The sequence below is a fragment of the Anomalospiza imberbis genome, chromosome 25, assembly GCF_031753505.1.
Source record: "Anomalospiza imberbis isolate Cuckoo-Finch-1a 21T00152 chromosome 25, ASM3175350v1, whole genome shotgun sequence".
NCBI classification, from domain to species: domain Eukaryota; kingdom Metazoa; phylum Chordata; class Aves; order Passeriformes; family Viduidae; genus Anomalospiza; species Anomalospiza imberbis.
This window is the reverse complement of record NC_089705.1, coordinates 4,714,485-4,732,112: the sequence shown is the minus strand read 5'-3', so window position 1 is coordinate 4,732,112 and position 17,628 is coordinate 4,714,485. Positions and strand designations below refer to the sequence as shown.

The following is a 17,628-nucleotide window of genomic DNA, read 5'->3' as shown; positions in this document are numbered from 1 at the left end:
AAAGCATGGACAGGGACAGGGACCAACTCCCTACCTGAGTGAGAGCCTGAGAGGGAGCTGAGCAGCCGTGAGTGCTGCGTGGGGCCATCGTGCACCTCCACCACGTCATTGAGCGCCGTCTGGAAAAAGGCAAACTGCCCAAAGAGCACTGTGGGGACAGGGACAGGGACAGGGCTGGCACCGGCCACTGATGTCCCCAGTGTCACCACGCTTCTGTCCACAGAGTCATCACACTGCTGTCCCCAGAGTCACCACACTGCTGTGCCACTGCTGTCCCCAGAGTCACCACACTGCTGTCCCCAGAGTCATCACACTGCTGTCCCCAGAGTCACCACACTGCTGTCCCACTGCTGTCCCCAGAGTCATCACACTGCTGTCCCCAGAGTCACCACACTGCTGTCCCACTGCTGTCCCCAGAATCACCACACTGCTGTCCCCAGAGTCACCACACTGCTGTCCCCAGAATCACCACACTGCTGTCCCACTGCTGTCCCCAGAGTCACCACACTGCTGTCCCCAGCGTCACCACACTGCTGTCCCCAGAGTCACCACACCGCTGTCCCCAGCGTCACCACACTGCTGTCCCCAGCGTCACCACACTGCTGTCCCCAGAGTCACCACACTGCTGTCCCCACATTGCTGTCCCCATTGTCACCACACTGTCCCCCCACTGCTGTCCTCATGGTCACCACTCCATCATTCCCACTGTCATCCCACTGCTGACCCCACTGCTGTCCCTACCACCGCCCTACACAGCCAGCCCACGGAGCCAAGGCATTTTCATGGAATCACAGAATCCCCTGAGCTGAAACAGACCGCAGGGACCATCAAGTCCAACCCCCGGCCCTGCCCAGGACCCTACAGGATTCCCAGCATTCCAAACTGGGATCTGTTTTCCCAGCACAACCTTTGCCCTGTGTTTCAGCTGCCTTTATTCCAGGCAGGGACAAGGCCTGAGTGACAGACTGGAAAAATGGGAGCCCTTTATTTATCCCAAATTCCAGAGGCAGCACCAGCCTCCCCCGGGTTCATTGCCACGACATTTTCCCACTGATTTCCAGCCCACTGGGAATTTTCTGTGACTCATCCCCTTTCCCTGCCTACGGAACATGAGGTGCAGAATTCCACTGAGGAACAGTAATTATTAATTAGGTGCAATTGGCTCCCATTGGGTTGAGCTTTGGACAAACCCTGGACAAATCCAGAATTTTTTCCGACTCCAGCACAAACTTGCTACTGTCCCATCTGCCCTATCTCCAGTTCTGGATGCACTTATAAAAAATCATCATTGAAAACCCAGCAAATAAGACCAGCAAGAAGAGAATCCCATAAAAATTCCAAGCATGGTACCATAGTCCTTGGGCACGACGATGGAGTACAGGCACACCTGGCCACTGGTGTAGTTTTGGGGATAATTTGGGGACAGGACCACTCCATCTGAGCCTGTGTACTGCCCTCCACAGGGAGCTGCAAGGGAAAAGATCATGGAGCATCCCTGGAGCCTGGAAATGTCCCCAGCCACCATTCCCTGCTCCAGGTGCTGCTCCCTGAAAGTTCTCACTGGAAAAATCAGGTTTATCCCACCCCCAGTCTGTGCTGGCTCCACGTGGAATTATCAAACCACTAATTAATGTGGGATTTGATAATGTTCCCCACCTCACAGCTGGGGATGAGCTCCTTTTGCCACCTTTTCTCAGTTTCCCTGCCAGAGCCTTCCCAAATTAGGGATTTCATTCCTTTCTCCCACCAGCTGCCTCTTGATTCCCTTCTCAGCTCAAGTCTGACTGCAAACCATGAAGTCAGAAAAGAAAACAAAATAACCACAGAGAAAACCTAAGGAAAAACCCCTTGTTTTGTCACTGAGCTCTGCCCCTGCTCAGGAACACCCAAGATTGAGGGTTTGGATTAGCAAGGATCAGGTTTAGCCAGGGTTTAGGTGGATTCCTGACTCCTGCCCTGTGCCAGGCACTTGGGATTTGTCTGGCACCGAATCAGCCATGTCCAGTTTCCCGTCTGTCTCCAAAAAAAGCTCAAAAAACCTCCCAGAATCCAGCTCTTCCTGTTAAAAGAAGAGCTGTTAAACCCCTGAAAAACGATCAAAACTAATTCCTGGTAAAACCCCTAAAAAATTATGGAAAAACTGAGAAAACCCCTCTAAATGAACACCCAGTTTTCCACGGGTGACGCGTTGAGGGATCCGGCTCCGGGCAGATCCTTCCCCCTGCCCCTTCCCGTGGGATTTACCTGTACATGTGGGGCGAGGCTTGTTCCAGGTGGGTTTTCCATCCCCTCCCATGACACAGGTGAGGGTGGGGCCCCCCTCGATGTCGTAGCCCCCATCACAGTAGAAGGTGATGGTGGAGCCCAGCTTCAGGTCCGTGCCCACCCTGGTGCCGTTCTTGATGGACCCCGGGTCAAAGCAGGACTCACGGGGGTTCTCTGCAGGGAAGGAATTCCCAGGATTTTTATTCCTCTGACACAGCTCCTCTGCTGTTTTGAGCAGCGAAATGGGAGTTTTTTTAGGGTGTTTTTTTTTTTTTCCCCCACCTGGGAATCTGTGGGATTTTCACAAGGACTGGCACCATTTGCAGGGTCTGGATTTGGGATTTGGTTTGGATTCTGGCTGTTCCAGACCCTCCTGTGGAGCACCGGGACAAGGAAGGCTCCAGATCCCACACAGGCACCCAGAATCCAAGCAGTAAGGCAGAACTTTGATTTCACACAATCCCAGGATTGCTGAGGCTGGAAAATCCCTTCAGGATCATCGAGTCCAAGCTGTGACCCATGCCCACCTTGTCACCAAGTGCCACAAGGACAAATCATATTTGAGATGGGGAGGCCCTGGCACAGAGAAATCGTGGATTCCCCATCCCTGGAAGTGTCCAAGGCCCGGCTGGATGGAACCGGGAGCAATCTGGGATAGTGGAAGTGTCCCTTCCTATGGAGCTGCATGGGTTTTAAGGTCCTTTCCAACCCAAACCAGTCTGGGATTCTTTCATTTATTCCCTGGACACCTCCAGGCGTGAGGATTCCACCCCTTCCAAGACCTGACACCTTTCCATGCAGAAATTCCGGCTGATGTCCAACCTGAGCCTCCCCTGGCACAACTGGAGGCTGTTCCCTCTCATCCTGTCCCTGTTCCCTGGGAGCAGAGGCCAAACCCCACCTTGCTCCACCCTCCTGGCAGGTAGAGCATGAAAAATTCTCTGCCCTGCAGAGTTTAAAATCCCATTTCCACATAAAAATTCCAAGGAACACTACAGAGCTGTCAGGACCTAGATATTTCTTTCCTTCTTCTTCTTCTTCTTCTTCTTCTTCTTCTTCTTCTTCTTCTTCTTCTAACAGCTTTTTTTTTTTGCTGTTTTTTTTTTTCTCTTTCTCTTATTTTTTTCCTGCCTGCAGTATAATTAGAGGCTTTGATTAATCCAGCTCTTTTGTCATTTCGAAATTGCTCATTAAAGACGAGGGCTTTTCTGAGAGCAGTGGCTCTGGGAATAATTCAAGTGTGCTTAAGCATTAAATCAGGGGCTCTCAGATTTTGGGGAAGGTGTGGAAGGAGAAACAGGAAACTGTAAAGCCCACAGGTCTTGCTTTTGCTTCTCTGCATGAAAAATCAGATGATCCCATGGTTTCCTGTCCACAGCAGCTGCACCAGGTGATCCAAGTGAATGGGGCACAAAAGGATTGGAATTTTTTTTTCCCCAGAGCACTAATTCTCTGGTTTGGGAGCCACAGACTGGTCAACCCCCACTGCCCATCACACATTTATATCCTCAGCCTTTAAATCCTGAAATCATGGGTTCTCCTGGGCTCTGTGGGGTCTTGATGCACAAATTTTGGACACTTTGAGCACCACTTTTCCTCTTTTCCTGTTTCACCCCACTCCTCTTCACCTCCCTCTCTCCTTCCACTGCTTTGGGCAGGAGGGACACCCTCCCTCCCTCCCTTTCTCCACCCTCTGCTTTGGGGGTGGCAAAACACCAGAATTCCCCCTGGAAGGTGTTTTCCACAGCATCTAGAGCCTCTCCCATCGAGAGATTGTTCCAATAAGGTGGAATAATGTGGGAATAAGCCCAGGGAAAGCCCCAGGTAGCTGCTGGGCCAGGTGTGCCCTCAGCCCTCACCTGTGTACTCGATGACGAAGCCAGCATTGCTGACGGAGGCGTCGCTCCGGAACGCCAGGAAAAGGCTGTTGCTGCTGCTCTCGATCCTCTCCGGAAGCTGGGAGCCATAAAAACTCCCAATCAGGGGGCTCAGGGAGTCAGGCCCATCGTAGATGTGCAGGAAATCATAGCCAGGCTCCAGGCTGAAGCTGCAAAAGCAAAGGAGGAGAGCTTGGAGTCGGGACACGTCCCTGGAGAACTCCAGATTGAGGTCCTGGGATGTGGAACCCCAGGGCAGGGATTGGCTGCTCCTGCTGCAAAGTTCTGCCAAGTAGGACGTTCCTGCCAGCTGCTCCTGCTCCAAAATCCTGCAAGGCAGAGGACACTGCTGCCTCCATCCCACGTGTGAGGAATCCAGGAGAGGGGATGGAGTCAAGAGACAGAGCCTGAGCCGGAGCTGCTGCAGGGGTTCCCGGGCTGTACCCCATCATGCTCTGTGTATCAAAGAGGAGCTGCTGCTGGAATATGAGGATCTCCCCCCCAAAAAAAGTCTGGGAACAGATTATCCAGGGGCATGGGACAGTTCCATCAGCTTTGGGTTGGCTCCTTCCCAGAGTTCAGACATCCACGCCCAGCTGATCCCTCCCGCTCTGTGTCCCCAGCGCCATGGCACCAAACCCTTGTGTACTCACATGTTGAACACCAGGGCAATGACATAGTCGGGGGACACTGTCAGCTTCCAGTCACACTCCTTCCCTGGGGGATATGGCTCCGGGTACTGCGGGGACAGGATCACCCCAGCCGGGCCCGTCAGGATCCCGCCACAGGGAGCTGCAGGAAAACCACCAAGGGTGAGGCTTCGGAGCACAGAGACTTCCAAAGCAGCAAATGGGAAGCAGGAATGGGAAAAGATGGAGATGTGATTGACAGGGGGGTGTTTAGATAGCACAGAATCCCGGGATATTTTAGTGGGAAGTGACCCTGAGGCTCACGCATGACACGAGGCCGTGGTGGCTCTGCCAGGCGAGGGCTCTGTCATTCCACAGGGGACAAACACCACAGACAGAGCTCTGGATGCCACCAGGACCTTCCTAAAACCTGTAAATGAGGAGCCAGGAGGAGAGAGAGGGAGACCTTCCACTTTTCTGCTCCCTGTCAAGGCCTGTTCGCTCGTAACGAGGTGAAAACGCGTCGTGTTTACTCCACTTCCCGGCACCTTAAATGCCAAGCTGATTGAAAAATCAATTATTACTTTTTTAAGGCTCAAAGTGCCTGCTCGTGTTTCTCACCGTGGCAAAACATGACTGATGTTTTCCCTGTCAGTTTTTTCCGCAGGCTCCTTGTGAGGGCTCCGAGAGTATTTGGGATGGGGAGAGAGGAAGGGGGTCTGACAGCAGCTACAGAGTGGGAAATGAGCTGGGATGGGACAAGATGATGGGATAAATCTTGGAAGGATTTTCCATGAAGGAGTGAGCACGTGGGATTGTCCTGTGGGCTTTGATAAAGAAAAACATCAAGAAAAGTATCAGGTAAAACCCAGTGGGGCTGGTCTAGAAATGTCATAGTAGGGATTAGAGACCTTTCTCCAAGTTCGATAGTGGAGAAATGTTTTCCTTCTGGGACACACCAGGAAACCACAGCTCAGATATGGAAAATTTAGCTGATGGGCGCCCAAAAATACCTTGGAATAACCACCAACCCTCCCACATTTGGGATGGGATGAGAGCAAGGAGAGCACGGCTTGTGGGGGGGTCTGACAGCAGCTACAGAGTGGGAAATGAGCTGGGATGGCACACAAGTGATGGGATAAATCTTGGAAAGATTTTCCATCAAGGAATGAGCCCTTGGGATTGTCCTGTGGGCTTTGGTAAAGAAAAATAGCAGGAAAAACCCAGTGGGGCTGGTCTAGAAATATCCAAATAGAGATTAGAGACTCTTCTCCAAAGCTTTAAAACAACTTGTCCATCCAAGTCTAGACTCAGGCACAGAGAACTTTTATCCCTCTGGGACACACCAGGAAATCACAGCACAGACATGGAAAATTTGCCTGAAAGTCCCCCAAAAATGCCTTGGAAGAACCCACCAGCATCTCTTCTGTGCCCATTCACCCTCATTTTAACCCCAAGGGTGCTTTCCCCTCCCAGACTGTAACGTCAGGGGAACACTCCAAAGAAACTGAAATCCATGGACTCATTTTTGAAAAGCCTGAGGGAGAGAAGTGTTCAACACCCTCGGATTCCTTTGAAAATCCCACCCAGAGTCTCCAGAGGATTTGAAGCAGGAGCTGGACCCAGCCAGTGCTGCCTGGAACTGGGAGGGATGCAGACTTCAAATGGCCCAAACCTCCTGGGGTTCTCCCAGCCCGGATTGTTTGGCAGTTGTGCCACAAAGAGGGGAAAGCACATTTGAAATGCTAAATACCCCAAATCAGCCCTAAATTTAACACTGAATTTTCCCAGTTCAGCTCCAACCAAGCTGCCTCTCCCCCAGTTACTGATATTTCACTGATTCTTCCTCCAAATCCTGTGTCAATTCATATTAAAATTGGCTGAAAAATAAACTATAAACAACTGAAGTATAATATGAATGACAATTTGAAGTATTAGAAAATCAGCATTTTTTTAATCATAGCTCTGGACACCTGAAGGGTATTTTTTTAAATATTTCTTAATTTTTTAAAGATGTGTGGGGTGAAATTTTACAGCAGGGTTCAGGACATGGATCCGTGTCCATGGATTCAGGACATGGAGCTGTGTCCATGGGTTCAGGACATGGAGCTGTGTCCATGGGTTTAGAACATGGAGCTGTGTCCATGGATTCAGATCATGGATCTGTGTCCATGGTCTCAGGACATGGATCTGTGTCCACATGCCCAGGACAGGGATCTGTGTCCATGGATTCAGGACATGGATCTGTGTCCATGGGTTTAGAACATTGATCTGTGTCCATGGATTCAAATCATGGAGCTGTGTTCATGGGTTTAGAACATGGATCTGTGTCCATGGACTCAGGACATGGATCTGTGTCCACATGCCCAGGACAGGGATCTGTGTCCATGGATTCAGGACATGGATCTGTGTCCATGCGTTTAGAACACTGATCTGTGTCCATGGATTCAAATCATGGAGCTGTGTCCATGGGTTTAGAACATGGATCTGTGTCCATGGATTCAGATGATGGAGCTTCTGTGTCCATAGATTCAAATCATGGAGCTGTGTCCATGGGTTTAGAACATGGATCTGTGTCCATGGACTCAGGACATGGATCTGTGTCCATGGATTCAGATGATGGAGCTTCTGTGTCCATGGATTCATATCATGGAGCTGTGTCCATGGGTTTAGAACATGGATCTGTGTCCCTGTGCCAGGACAGGGCCCTGTGTCCCTGTGCCCAGGTGACAGATCCGTGTCCTGTGCCCGTACCTGTGCAGGTGGGTGGGTCTGGCTGCCAGAAGAACCTGTTCTCGATCTGCACACAGGTGATCTGGGCCTCCCCTTGCAGGGCGTAGCCGGGGTTGCACTGGAAGGTGATGGAGTCCCCGGCCTCTTTGCTGTCTCCGCTCCGGCTCCCGTTCTGGGGGATTCCGGGGTCGTTGCAGGAGGTGGCTGTGGAAACTGAAGGGAATTAAAAGCACTCTTGAACATCAATGTTTATTTAACACCAGGCCTGCAGCACCGGCTGTCCTGAGGCTCTGTCCTTACCCAGACATCCAGGCCATGCCTTGTTTCCCCATCCCTCCTCCCTCAGCATCCCATGAAGTTCCCCCACACACAAAAAGTGCCTTTCCCTTTGCTCTGAGCATCTGCCACTCCAGCTGGGAAAGGCTCTGTGGACCAGTAAGTTCAAGAGCAGCACCCAGGGAGCAGCTTTGATGTAGAATTGTGCACATGGCTGTTTACTCCATCAGGCCAGACACCCACTGATCTTCCACAGTGTTTTTGGAGAGTTCTGTGCCAGGCACATGCTGCAAAATCAACTCAGCCACCAGCACTTCACACTTTCCCCTGAGTGGCAGAGAAATTTAGCCTCAAGATCTGTGAAGCATCAAGCCTGACCTTTCAGAAATGTGTTTGTTTCCCTTCCAGACTTGTTGCTGCCTCTCTTTGAGGCCTGAGATGTCCCCTGAGCTGGGGACAGGCGAAGCTTCGCTGCTGCCTGAGCTCAAGGTCTGCCAACAGCACAAGGATTTACCAGCAGGGAAAATCCCGGAGTAATAGGAGTTTTGTGAGCTTATCCACCTCATTAAAGCTCCCAAGATCCCAAAGTGGACAGGTCTGAGCTCAGGTCTGGCTGCTTAGTCACACCTGCTGAACAAAGGCTTTGAGCAGGAGCAGTCAATAAAGCCCAGCTCCAGATCAGGAGCTTATTTCCTGCTAAGTTGATGAGAGTCTGTTACACCCAGGCAGTTTAGAGAAAGCTGCTCTTGAAAGAGCCAGAGGAAATCCCTCTCTTTCTGTGCAGCTGGAGATAAGGAAGTTAACAGCCCAGGCTGGTCCTTCCTGGCAGGACGAGACACAAATCTGGCAAAAAAACCCAGGATGGCACTGCTGTGCTGGGTGACACAAAACTCTGCCTCTGTCTGAGTCATCCCAAAGGTCTGAAACCCAGTGGAAATTCTCCCCAAAATGCTGGCTTGTTCCCCCAGCCAAGCAAGGCAGCCTGGACAGAAAGTTACGGGTAAAAAAAAAACCAAATTTGGGAAGATGTTTCAATGTGTCTTAGTCCAGGGAAAGTCACATCATCACTCACCCAACCACTCCCTGTTTATTATCACTCCAAAACAACTGCACAAACCTGGAACACTCTGTAAATATTGGAATATATCACCCTAAATAATTGAAATGAATGTGTCTGCAGGGCTGAGGTTTGGTTGAGGTTTCCTTCTGGGTGTGGTTGGGTTTTTCCCGCTGGGTTTGGTTGAGGTTTCCCTCTGGGTTTGGCTGGGTTTTCCCTCTGGGTGTGGTTGGTTTTCCCTTTGGGTGTGGCTGGGTTTTCCCTCTTGGTGTGGCTGGGTTTTCCTTCTGGGTGTGGTTGGTTTTCCCTCTGGGTGTGGTTGGTTTTCCCTCTGGGTTTGGTTGGGGTTTCCCTCTGGGTGTGGTTGGGATTTCTCTCTGGGTTTGGCTGGGTTTTCCCTCTGGGTGTGGTTGGGTTTTCCCTCTGGGTGTGGTTGGGTTTTCCCTCTGGGTGTGGTTGGGTTTTCCCTCTGGGTGTGGTTGGGATTTCTCTCTGGGTTTGGTTGGGTTTTCCCTCTGGGTGTGGTTGGTTTTCCCTCTGGGTTTGGCTGGGTTTTTCCTCTGGGTTTGGCTGGGTTTTTGAGGAATCCCTGCACATCCTACCTGAGAATTGGATGGCAAAGCCCTGTTTGCTGGTGAAGAAGTCGGTGTTGAACTGCAGGATGACGGAGTTGAAGGTGCTGTGGATGTCCCCAGGCAGCCCTGAGCCGCTCATCTCTTTCAGCAGGATCCCGTTCTCCACCGGCCCGTCCCAGATCCGCAGCACATCATGGAACTCCTCGGTGTGGAAAACCATGAAGTGGAGCCTGTGGGGCAAAAAACACCTGGAATTCAGACCCGGAGTGTGGTTTGTGCCACATTCAGGCAGCCAAGCCCACATGGAATGTGTTGTCTCCTCTGGAATTCAGACCTGGAGTGTGGTTTGTGCCACATTCAGGCAGTCAATTCTGATGCTGGACTGCAGCACCTCCAGGATTTTGATGTATTTTAGGAAGGTCTGGATGTTGCAGAATGGGGTTTAGATCAGCAAACAGATGAACTTCAGCAGAGAATTGAGAGAAGATGAGGCAGCAGGAGGGAGAGCTCCAAAATCCAGGAAGGGAAGGGAGGGAAAACAGCAGTTATGAAGGTGACAGTGAGCTGACACTGAGGGTTTATTTTGATCCTCTGAAGGCAGATTTCATTCCCTTCCTCTGGATCTCAAAGTTGAGTCTGTCCTGGAGAGAGGGCTCCAGGCCTTCAGCCAAGGCACTTCCACAGGGAATTCCTGAGGGAAAGCTGCAGGAGGCCTCATGGTGAGGGAATTCCTGTTGAGTCTGGGCCAGTGATGGACCCAAGGGAGAGGCAGGAGGTTCCTCCGTGCCCAGGTGAGGGCTGGTGGCACTCCAGGACAGGACAGACATGGTCCCAAAATATCCCTGGTGGGATCTCACCCTGCTCCTCCCCAGGCCCAGCTCTGCTGTGGGAGGATGGGGAGCAGATGGATCCAGGCTTTTCCAAGAGGTTTGGGATCTTCCCAGGTCAGAAGAACCACCCAAGAACAGGATCCAGCCCTGGTTATGGTGACACCTGGGGGAGCCACCAGCAGGAGGATGCAGTTCTGATTGTCCTGAGTGGGAATGGACCCACAGGGATCATTAAATCCAATTCCACGCCCTGCAGACATCCCCAAATCCCACCCTGTCCTTGAAGGTGTTGTCCAAACCCTCCTGGAGCTCTGAGAGCCTTGGGAATGTGACCATTCCCTGGGGATGGAGCAGGAGCTGATCCCTTCCACTCCTGCACTCAAATCCCACCTGGAGAGGAGGAATCTCCCTGTCCCTGTTTGTCACTGCCCCATTTTCCCTCTGGCACAACAAAATCGGGCCAACCATGGGCAACTCAACCCCAGTGTGAAACGGGGACAGAAACCTAGAAACAGGAAAAAAATCTGTAAAAAAATAAACCCATCAGGTGCTGTGCTGAAATCCCTGCCAGCCCATGGAGGCAAACAGGGAAGTTTTCACTTGGCTGCTTTCCCATTTATCTGGGGCAAACATAAATAAATCAGGGGAGAGCCATAAAAAAAAAGAGGGAGAAAAAAAAAGCGCCCCACTGCAAAATCCTCAGCAACAAAATTATGCCCACAGAAGAAGAGAGAAACCAAAAGAGCTGAATCATAAATCTCCCAAGCAGAGACCTTGAGCAAAGAGGAAAATCAGGATGGATGGTGCAGAGCTGTTCTCCACGGCTGCCTTGGTGTGATTACGTTTGTTCCCAGCCTTAACTGGGCCCAGTGAGCCAGAAAGGCTGGAAAAAAACTCAATCCCTGGAGACCTTGGGGTGAGGCTGCCAGGGGTGGGGGGACACCCTGGAACTGCCACCAGCAGGGCTGCCTGAAGCACCCCCCTCCCCCCTTTAATTTGAGAAAAAACAACTTCAGGCTGTGCCAGGGGAGAACACCTTGATGCAGGTGATCCATGGGACAGGCTGTCCAGTGCCTGGGATCTGCTGGGATATCAGATCTGGAGTTCTCTGGAGCAAATCCATCTATTCCACAGGAACATCTCAGCTTTGCCCTCAACCTGATGTGTGAGACCAGGCACAGCCCCTGCTTCAGCAGGCAATGGAGGGGAAAGGAGTTCTATTCCTGCGGGGAAAGGAGTTCTATTCCTGCACTCTGACAATCCAAACTTCCCAATTATAGGCATGGAAATGCAGGAAAAAAATTAAAAAGGCAAATTAAAAATTGGGGAGATTATATCTTTATAAATGTAAGTGTGAGAGGGAGGAAGTTCTGCCATCTTAGCAAGAAGCAGAGAAGAGAGCCCAGCTCTGCCCTGAGAGTGTGAACAACCCTTGAGGAGCTCTTCCCAAAGCTCCCCACAACCCCAGTGACCATCCTGAGGTGTTTTTATGCTGACATTCCCATCCAAGCTCTGGCCATTCCAGCTTGGCTCTGCTGTGCAAGGCTGGGACCCCCATGGCACAGAGGTGCCACCAAAGCCACCGCTTCCCGCCCCAGCAGCAGTTTGGGGGCTGCCCACTGCCCCAGAGAGGCTTCTCCAGCTTGAAAGCTGTTCAATATCCTGTCCCTGGGAAGTGGAACATCCCAAAGTGCTGTGAGGTCACATTCCCAGGGCTGCCAGAGCTCCAGGAGCGTTTGGAATGCACAGGGTGGGGTTTTGGGGTGTCTGGGCAGGGCCAGAAGCTGCACTGGATGATCCTTTTGGGATCACTTCCAGCTCTGGGTATTTTCTCACTCCTGTTTTTAGATGAAACTCTGGAAAGTGGAACCTGTCAATACCCATGGAAGTGGGATGAATTAACGACATCAGTGGATTTTGACAACACTGGGATCAGGGATGGACCACAACCCACCCCTGCCATGTCTCTGTGTTTCCTGCTCCCAGCTGGGCAAGGAATTTCCATCCATTTTCCAGCACACTCTCCTCCTTCCTCCTCTCCCAGCCCAGCCAAGGCACCCATACCCCAAATTAATCCCCTCTGCAAGAGCAGCCCTTTCCCTTTCATGGCTCTAAAGTGCAGACTCGTTTTTCTCCCCGTCTCACCCTCCTGCCCTTCCCCTCGTGCTGTGCAGATACAGCTTCATTCCAAAAGCTCTGGTGATTAATTTTCATGTAAGTTATAAATGAGAGCTTTGTACAATTGTATCATGCGTGAAGAGGATTATTTTTCCAATGGATTACCATAAAAATGAAGTTGCTGGGAATGTGCTCTCTCCACTCCCCTGAGATCATCTGTGCTGCTGGAGCTGGGAAATGAAGGGGCAGGGAGAGGGAGCTCTGATCTCTGGGAAAGGCAGGGTCACTAGGTGTGTGTGGCTCTGATACCTCCTGGAGCCTTCTCCTTTCACTGCTGGCCTCTTCCAAGCCTTTGGTTGATCCCAAATCTCTGCTCATGTGGGTGCTTTTAGGGATTACAAGAGCAAAGTTGCTGAAGCGGCCTTTGGATGGGGGAGGGGGGGGAAGGGACCTCACTACTCTGTCCTGTAAAAACCTTTTCCAGGAGAATAAAAATAGAGAAAATTTCAAGTGGAAGTTGCTTGTGCAGGGATTCAGCTGCTTTGGCTGTGCTTTTTCTCCTCTGCTCACACCCAAACCCATCCATTATTGAGCCATTCCAAAGGGCAGTGCTAATGGAGGGGATTTCTGCATTAAATAAAAATGAAAACACCAGACCAAACCTGTCTCCAGCAGAAATCCACGGGCTAAAAGCAGCATGGAGCTCACCCTGAGGACAGGCTGTGCTGGAGAGGTGATGGGTGCTGAGGCAGCAGGGAGGAGAAGACGGGATTGAGAGGGAAGGAATTCAGGATGGAACAGCCACAGGCTTGGGATGAGGCAGGAATGGCTGACAAGCACTGGGAACTCTGATGGGAGATGCTGGGAGAGGATTGTAACTATTATTATTATTATTATTATTATTATTATTATTAAACTTTTAAGGTGCATTTCTCCCCCTCAAATCCCACCACTGAGTCAAAGCTTGGCTTGCCCAAATATTCCGGTTTTCTGTGGGCTTTGGCCAGCCTGGATTCTGTGGGAACACCCAGGGCAGCCCTGAAGGGCTTGACAAGGCTGGGCAAACATCACTGTGGGGGTGGTGGGGCAGAAGTGAAGGATCAGGGAGCAGGAACTGTGTGGATCCTGGGACACTCCCAGTGATTTCCTACAACACCTTCATTCCAGGATTGTGTCACATGGCCATTCAGCACTTTTGGGAAGTTCCTCATTAATCTGGTGGGAGAAGAGGTTTGATTCTGGATGCATCCCATTAAGGAGAGGGGTGGAAAGGTGTCCATGGACACCAAATCTCTGGGATGTTTGAGCACAGAACACCACGGGCAGCACCAGGACATGGTGTGGTGTCACCACCCAGGGCTGTGACACACAGGGCTGAAAACAGGGGACCAGTGATGCCACGGGGGGCTCTGAGCAGCCTGGGCTGGTGGGAAATGTCTGAAAGGAAAGCAGTTCAGCTGCTTAAGAGGAACCACCCCACTGACTTTATGCCCTCCCCTGAGAGCCTTAGGACAATTACAGACACTGATCAAACTGCCTCATATTGCCCAGACAAGTTGTGGCTGCCCCACCCCTGGAAGTGTTCAAGGCCAGGCTGGATGGGTCTTGGAGCAACCTGGTTTAGTGGAAGGCGTCCTTGCCTTTCAGAGAGAGGTTGAAACAAGGTGGGCTTTAATGCCCCTCTCAACACAAACCATTCTGTGATTCTGTGGTTACATACTGTGCCTCCAGAAACTTCCCTTAAAGAAGAAAAAAGGAAGAAACTCAAACAAAAACATATTCTCATCCACCAGGATCACAGAAAATCTTTTGAAGGTCTCAGCCACCTAATTTCACCCCTCCTTTTTGCTAAAGCCTTATTTTTTAAAGGTATTTTTCTGATCCATTGGTTGGAAATGAAGGGAAATTCAGGCATGCCAGGGGTAAGCAGGATGGCTGGGACCACACAGTCACCCAGCCTAAACCCCTCCCTGATTCTGCAGCCAAAGCAGTGACTTCTCCCTGCTTGACCCTGAGTGACAGGAGCTTCTCCTCCCTTGCTTTATGTAATTATTGACCTGGAAATATCAGCTCCACGTGGGAAAGCAGCCAAACCACAGGAGCCCAGCTCACCCAATGGTGCATCCAGGCTCTGCCTCGATGGTCCAGATGCAGTTGAGGTTGTGGTCGTAGGGAGTTGGGTATCCTGGAGAGAGGATCCGTCCTGAGGCCTCTCCTCTGATTGTCCCTCCACACTCAGCTGGAACAAAAATATTTATGGGGTTAGGGAGAAGATTCATGGCTTTCTGTGGCTCTTGCTTGGCAACAATCTCAGCCTGCAACAGAGGTTATTCCTGGCTTTTACCAGGGATTCTAAAAGCTTACAAAGATGAAGAGTATTGTTGAATTCAGCTGAGTTATCAGAATTATTCTGCACTTCTGTGCTCATTTTGAACACCTGGCAAAGCTTCCCTCCACCTTTCTGAATCCCCAGGGAGCAAAGGCAGAGCCTGCCAGGATCCTGCTTCCCTGCTCCACACATGGGGGGTGAAGGAGCTCTGCTCCTCTGCTTGGATTCATCAGAAAATGAAGGATAAGAAGCCAAAGAGCTTGTAAATGTCGCTGTAAATGAACTGCAGAGAACGTGAGGATTTGGAATAATTTCCATAACATATCCATTCCAAAGCTGTAATTTTCATCTCTTTCAGTTTTCTTTCATTTCTTTTTAATTTCCACGCGCTCAGACACGGCCTCATATCCAACACATGTAGAGCAAACAGGGTGAAGGTTAAGAAAACGCACAAATGACAGAGATTTATCTTTTTGCATCAATAAATGAGGCTAAAACCCCAGCCAATGAATGGTCCTGCCTCCTGGGAGAGAGAACACAGAGTGCCAGGGGCTGAGCACATCCCTGGGTGTGGAGATCTCCCAGGGGACTCAGTGTCCAACAACTTGCCCATGTCCTGGGCACAACAGGACAGGAATCAGCAATCAGCCCCATTCATTTAACACACAAAACCCCAAATCAGAATTTTCCAAGCAGGAAGAGCTGCAGGTGAAAGGGAACTCTGCAAAGGGAATTGAAATGTCTGGGGATGGGATCAGGTGTCAGGCAGCTCTCAATAAACCTGGCTCTGAGCTGTCACATGCCAGGACACACGTTGATGTCACTATCAGGAGGTGCCACTCATTTCAACACGTCCAGAGTGAAAGGACAAGGGCTGGAAAAGCACAAGGAAGCAAAAAACCCTTGTCAAATGGGTGTTCAGGGCAGAGTTATTTCATGTTAAAGCTGCTCCAAGTGCTCTCCATCTCACACAGGATCCTCACCACATTAATTAGTGCAGATGGGCAATTAACAGCAGAGTTGATGTCAATGGATCAGCAAAGCAGGGACAAGGGTGGTCAGGGTGGGGAATCCACAAGGAAATAATTTCCTGGAAGTTCTGGCAGAGCAGGAGGTGTCTCCATCCCAAGGACCTTTACCACACACAACTTAATTAGTGCAGATGCAATTAGCAGGCAGAGTTAACATCAATGGATCAGCAAAGCAGGGACCAAGGGTGTTCAGGGTGTGGGATCCAAGGAAATCTATCCCTGGAGGAGGAGGAGGAGGAGGTGTCTCACCCACACAGGTCGGCAGGGGCTGGTCCCAGGCTCTCCTCTCCCCAGTCAGGCACACCAGCACCCTGGTGCCTCTCAGGGTGTAGCCAGGGTCACAGCTGAAGGACACCGAGCTGCCAGCAAAGTGTCCCTCGTCGTGCACCTTGTACCCAAACTGGGGGACGCCGGGGTCCTCGCACTTGATGAGCTCAAAACCTGCAGCAGGGAGGAAGGGCAGCTGTTTGCACTGGGAATTTCAGAGTCAGGAGGGTTTCACACAAAGCCACGGTGGTGTTTTCTTCTTACAGTCATGTGGTGGGGACCAAAAGGGCCATATTGGAGATTGGTGGGGTTTTAATTAATGTTGGAGTTCTGATCTGAATTTCACAGCCTCGACAGGAAAGGTTTGATCATATCCCACGGAACAGGGACAGGAGGAGAGGAAATGGCCTCAAGCTGTGCCAGGGGAGGCTCAGATTGGACATCAGCAGGAATTTCTCCATGGAAAGGGTTGAAGGGGGTGCTCAGGGAGGTTTGGAGCGCCCGTCCCTGGAGGTGTCCAAGGAATGCCTGCATGTGGCACTCAGTGACAAGGTGGGGATTGGGCACAGCTTGGACTGGATGGGCTTGGAGGGCTTTTCCACCCTCAGTAATCCTGGGATTCTGTGTTCTCCCACGCTCCAACTCCACTTTGGGTACAAGATCACCACAGAAAGGACTCTCTGCTCACGTGCAACACAAAACGACAAAAATACACCTTGACCTGTGGGATTGCCAGCACACGTGGGACTGAAACTCACTGGAGAACTGCAGCTCGAAGCCTTTGCTGGTGTTGGCAGTGTCGGTGATGAACTCCAGCCACATGGAGCTGGAGGTGCTGTTGATGCTGGTGCCCAGCAGCTCCGAGCGGCTGAAGGTGCCCAGCAGCCGGGCAGAGCTGTTGGTGCCATCGTAGACCTGGGGGGAACAAGAAATCCAGCCTGGAAAAGCCATTCCTGTGCTATTCCAGGGATCAAACCATCACTGCCCAGAGAGGCTGTGGCTGCCCCTGGATCCCTGGAAGTGTCCAAGGCCAGGTTGGACAGGGCTTGGAGCAACCTGGGACAGTGGAAGGTGTCCCTGCCCATGGCAGGGGTGACACTGGATGATCCTTAAGGTCCCTTCCCACCCAAACCATTCCAGGATTTCTCTGCAGTTTCACTGAGCTCTAGAACAGAGAAATGATAAGGAATTTATCCCACCTTGTCCCTGCTCTGCTCACAGCAACACCCTGGGCTATTCTTTGGCTTTTCTTTGGTGGAGCAGCTTCCTGGGAAGAGCCAGCAGCTCCTGGGACGTGCCCTGATTTGGAGTCACCTCAAATCAAGGAATTTGCTCCTGGCACTGAGCTGATCCGGGGTATTGGAGGGAAAAGGGAAGGAAACAACAAACCCCACTCTGAATTCTAGCATCAGGCTGGAAAAAGCAACTCAGATTCTTCAGGATTTGTCCCACAAGTGATCCAGGAGTGCTCCCTGGATCCACAAGTGCAAAGAGGGACAAATCCTTTAGGCAATGTGAGCTGAGATCCAAGGATCTCCACTGACTTGATGAAACTCCACAGTGCTGCCCACCTGAGGAGCAGGATTTACACCCTGGAGGACCTGCACCCTCCTCTTCATCCCTGATTTACTCTGCACACAG

General features: G+C 51.2%; 1 protein-coding gene across 4 annotated transcripts in view; it reads right to left on the bottom strand.

Annotated features, from left to right (window-relative positions):
* Positions 1-17,628, bottom strand: part of CSMD2 (CUB and Sushi multiple domains 2) — a 287,236-nt gene that overhangs the window by 55,463 nt on the left and 214,145 nt on the right. For all 4 annotated transcript variants that reach the window (XM_068172583.1, XM_068172582.1, XM_068172581.1 and 1 more), the window contains 10 exons: positions 16,746-16,902; positions 15,970-16,161; positions 14,473-14,599; positions 9,440-9,642; positions 7,526-7,717; positions 4,796-4,934; positions 4,125-4,312; positions 2,245-2,439; positions 1,351-1,467; positions 35-148 (listed from right to left, as the gene is read on the bottom strand). In XM_068172583.1, coding sequence (XP_068028684.1) covers positions 35-148; positions 1,351-1,467; positions 2,245-2,439; positions 4,125-4,312; positions 4,796-4,934; positions 7,526-7,717; positions 9,440-9,642; positions 14,473-14,599; positions 15,970-16,161; positions 16,746-16,902 — 1,624 coding nt within the window. The remainder of the gene's footprint in view (positions 1-34; positions 149-1,350; positions 1,468-2,244; positions 2,440-4,124; positions 4,313-4,795; positions 4,935-7,525; positions 7,718-9,439; positions 9,643-14,472; positions 14,600-15,969; positions 16,162-16,745; positions 16,903-17,628) is intronic.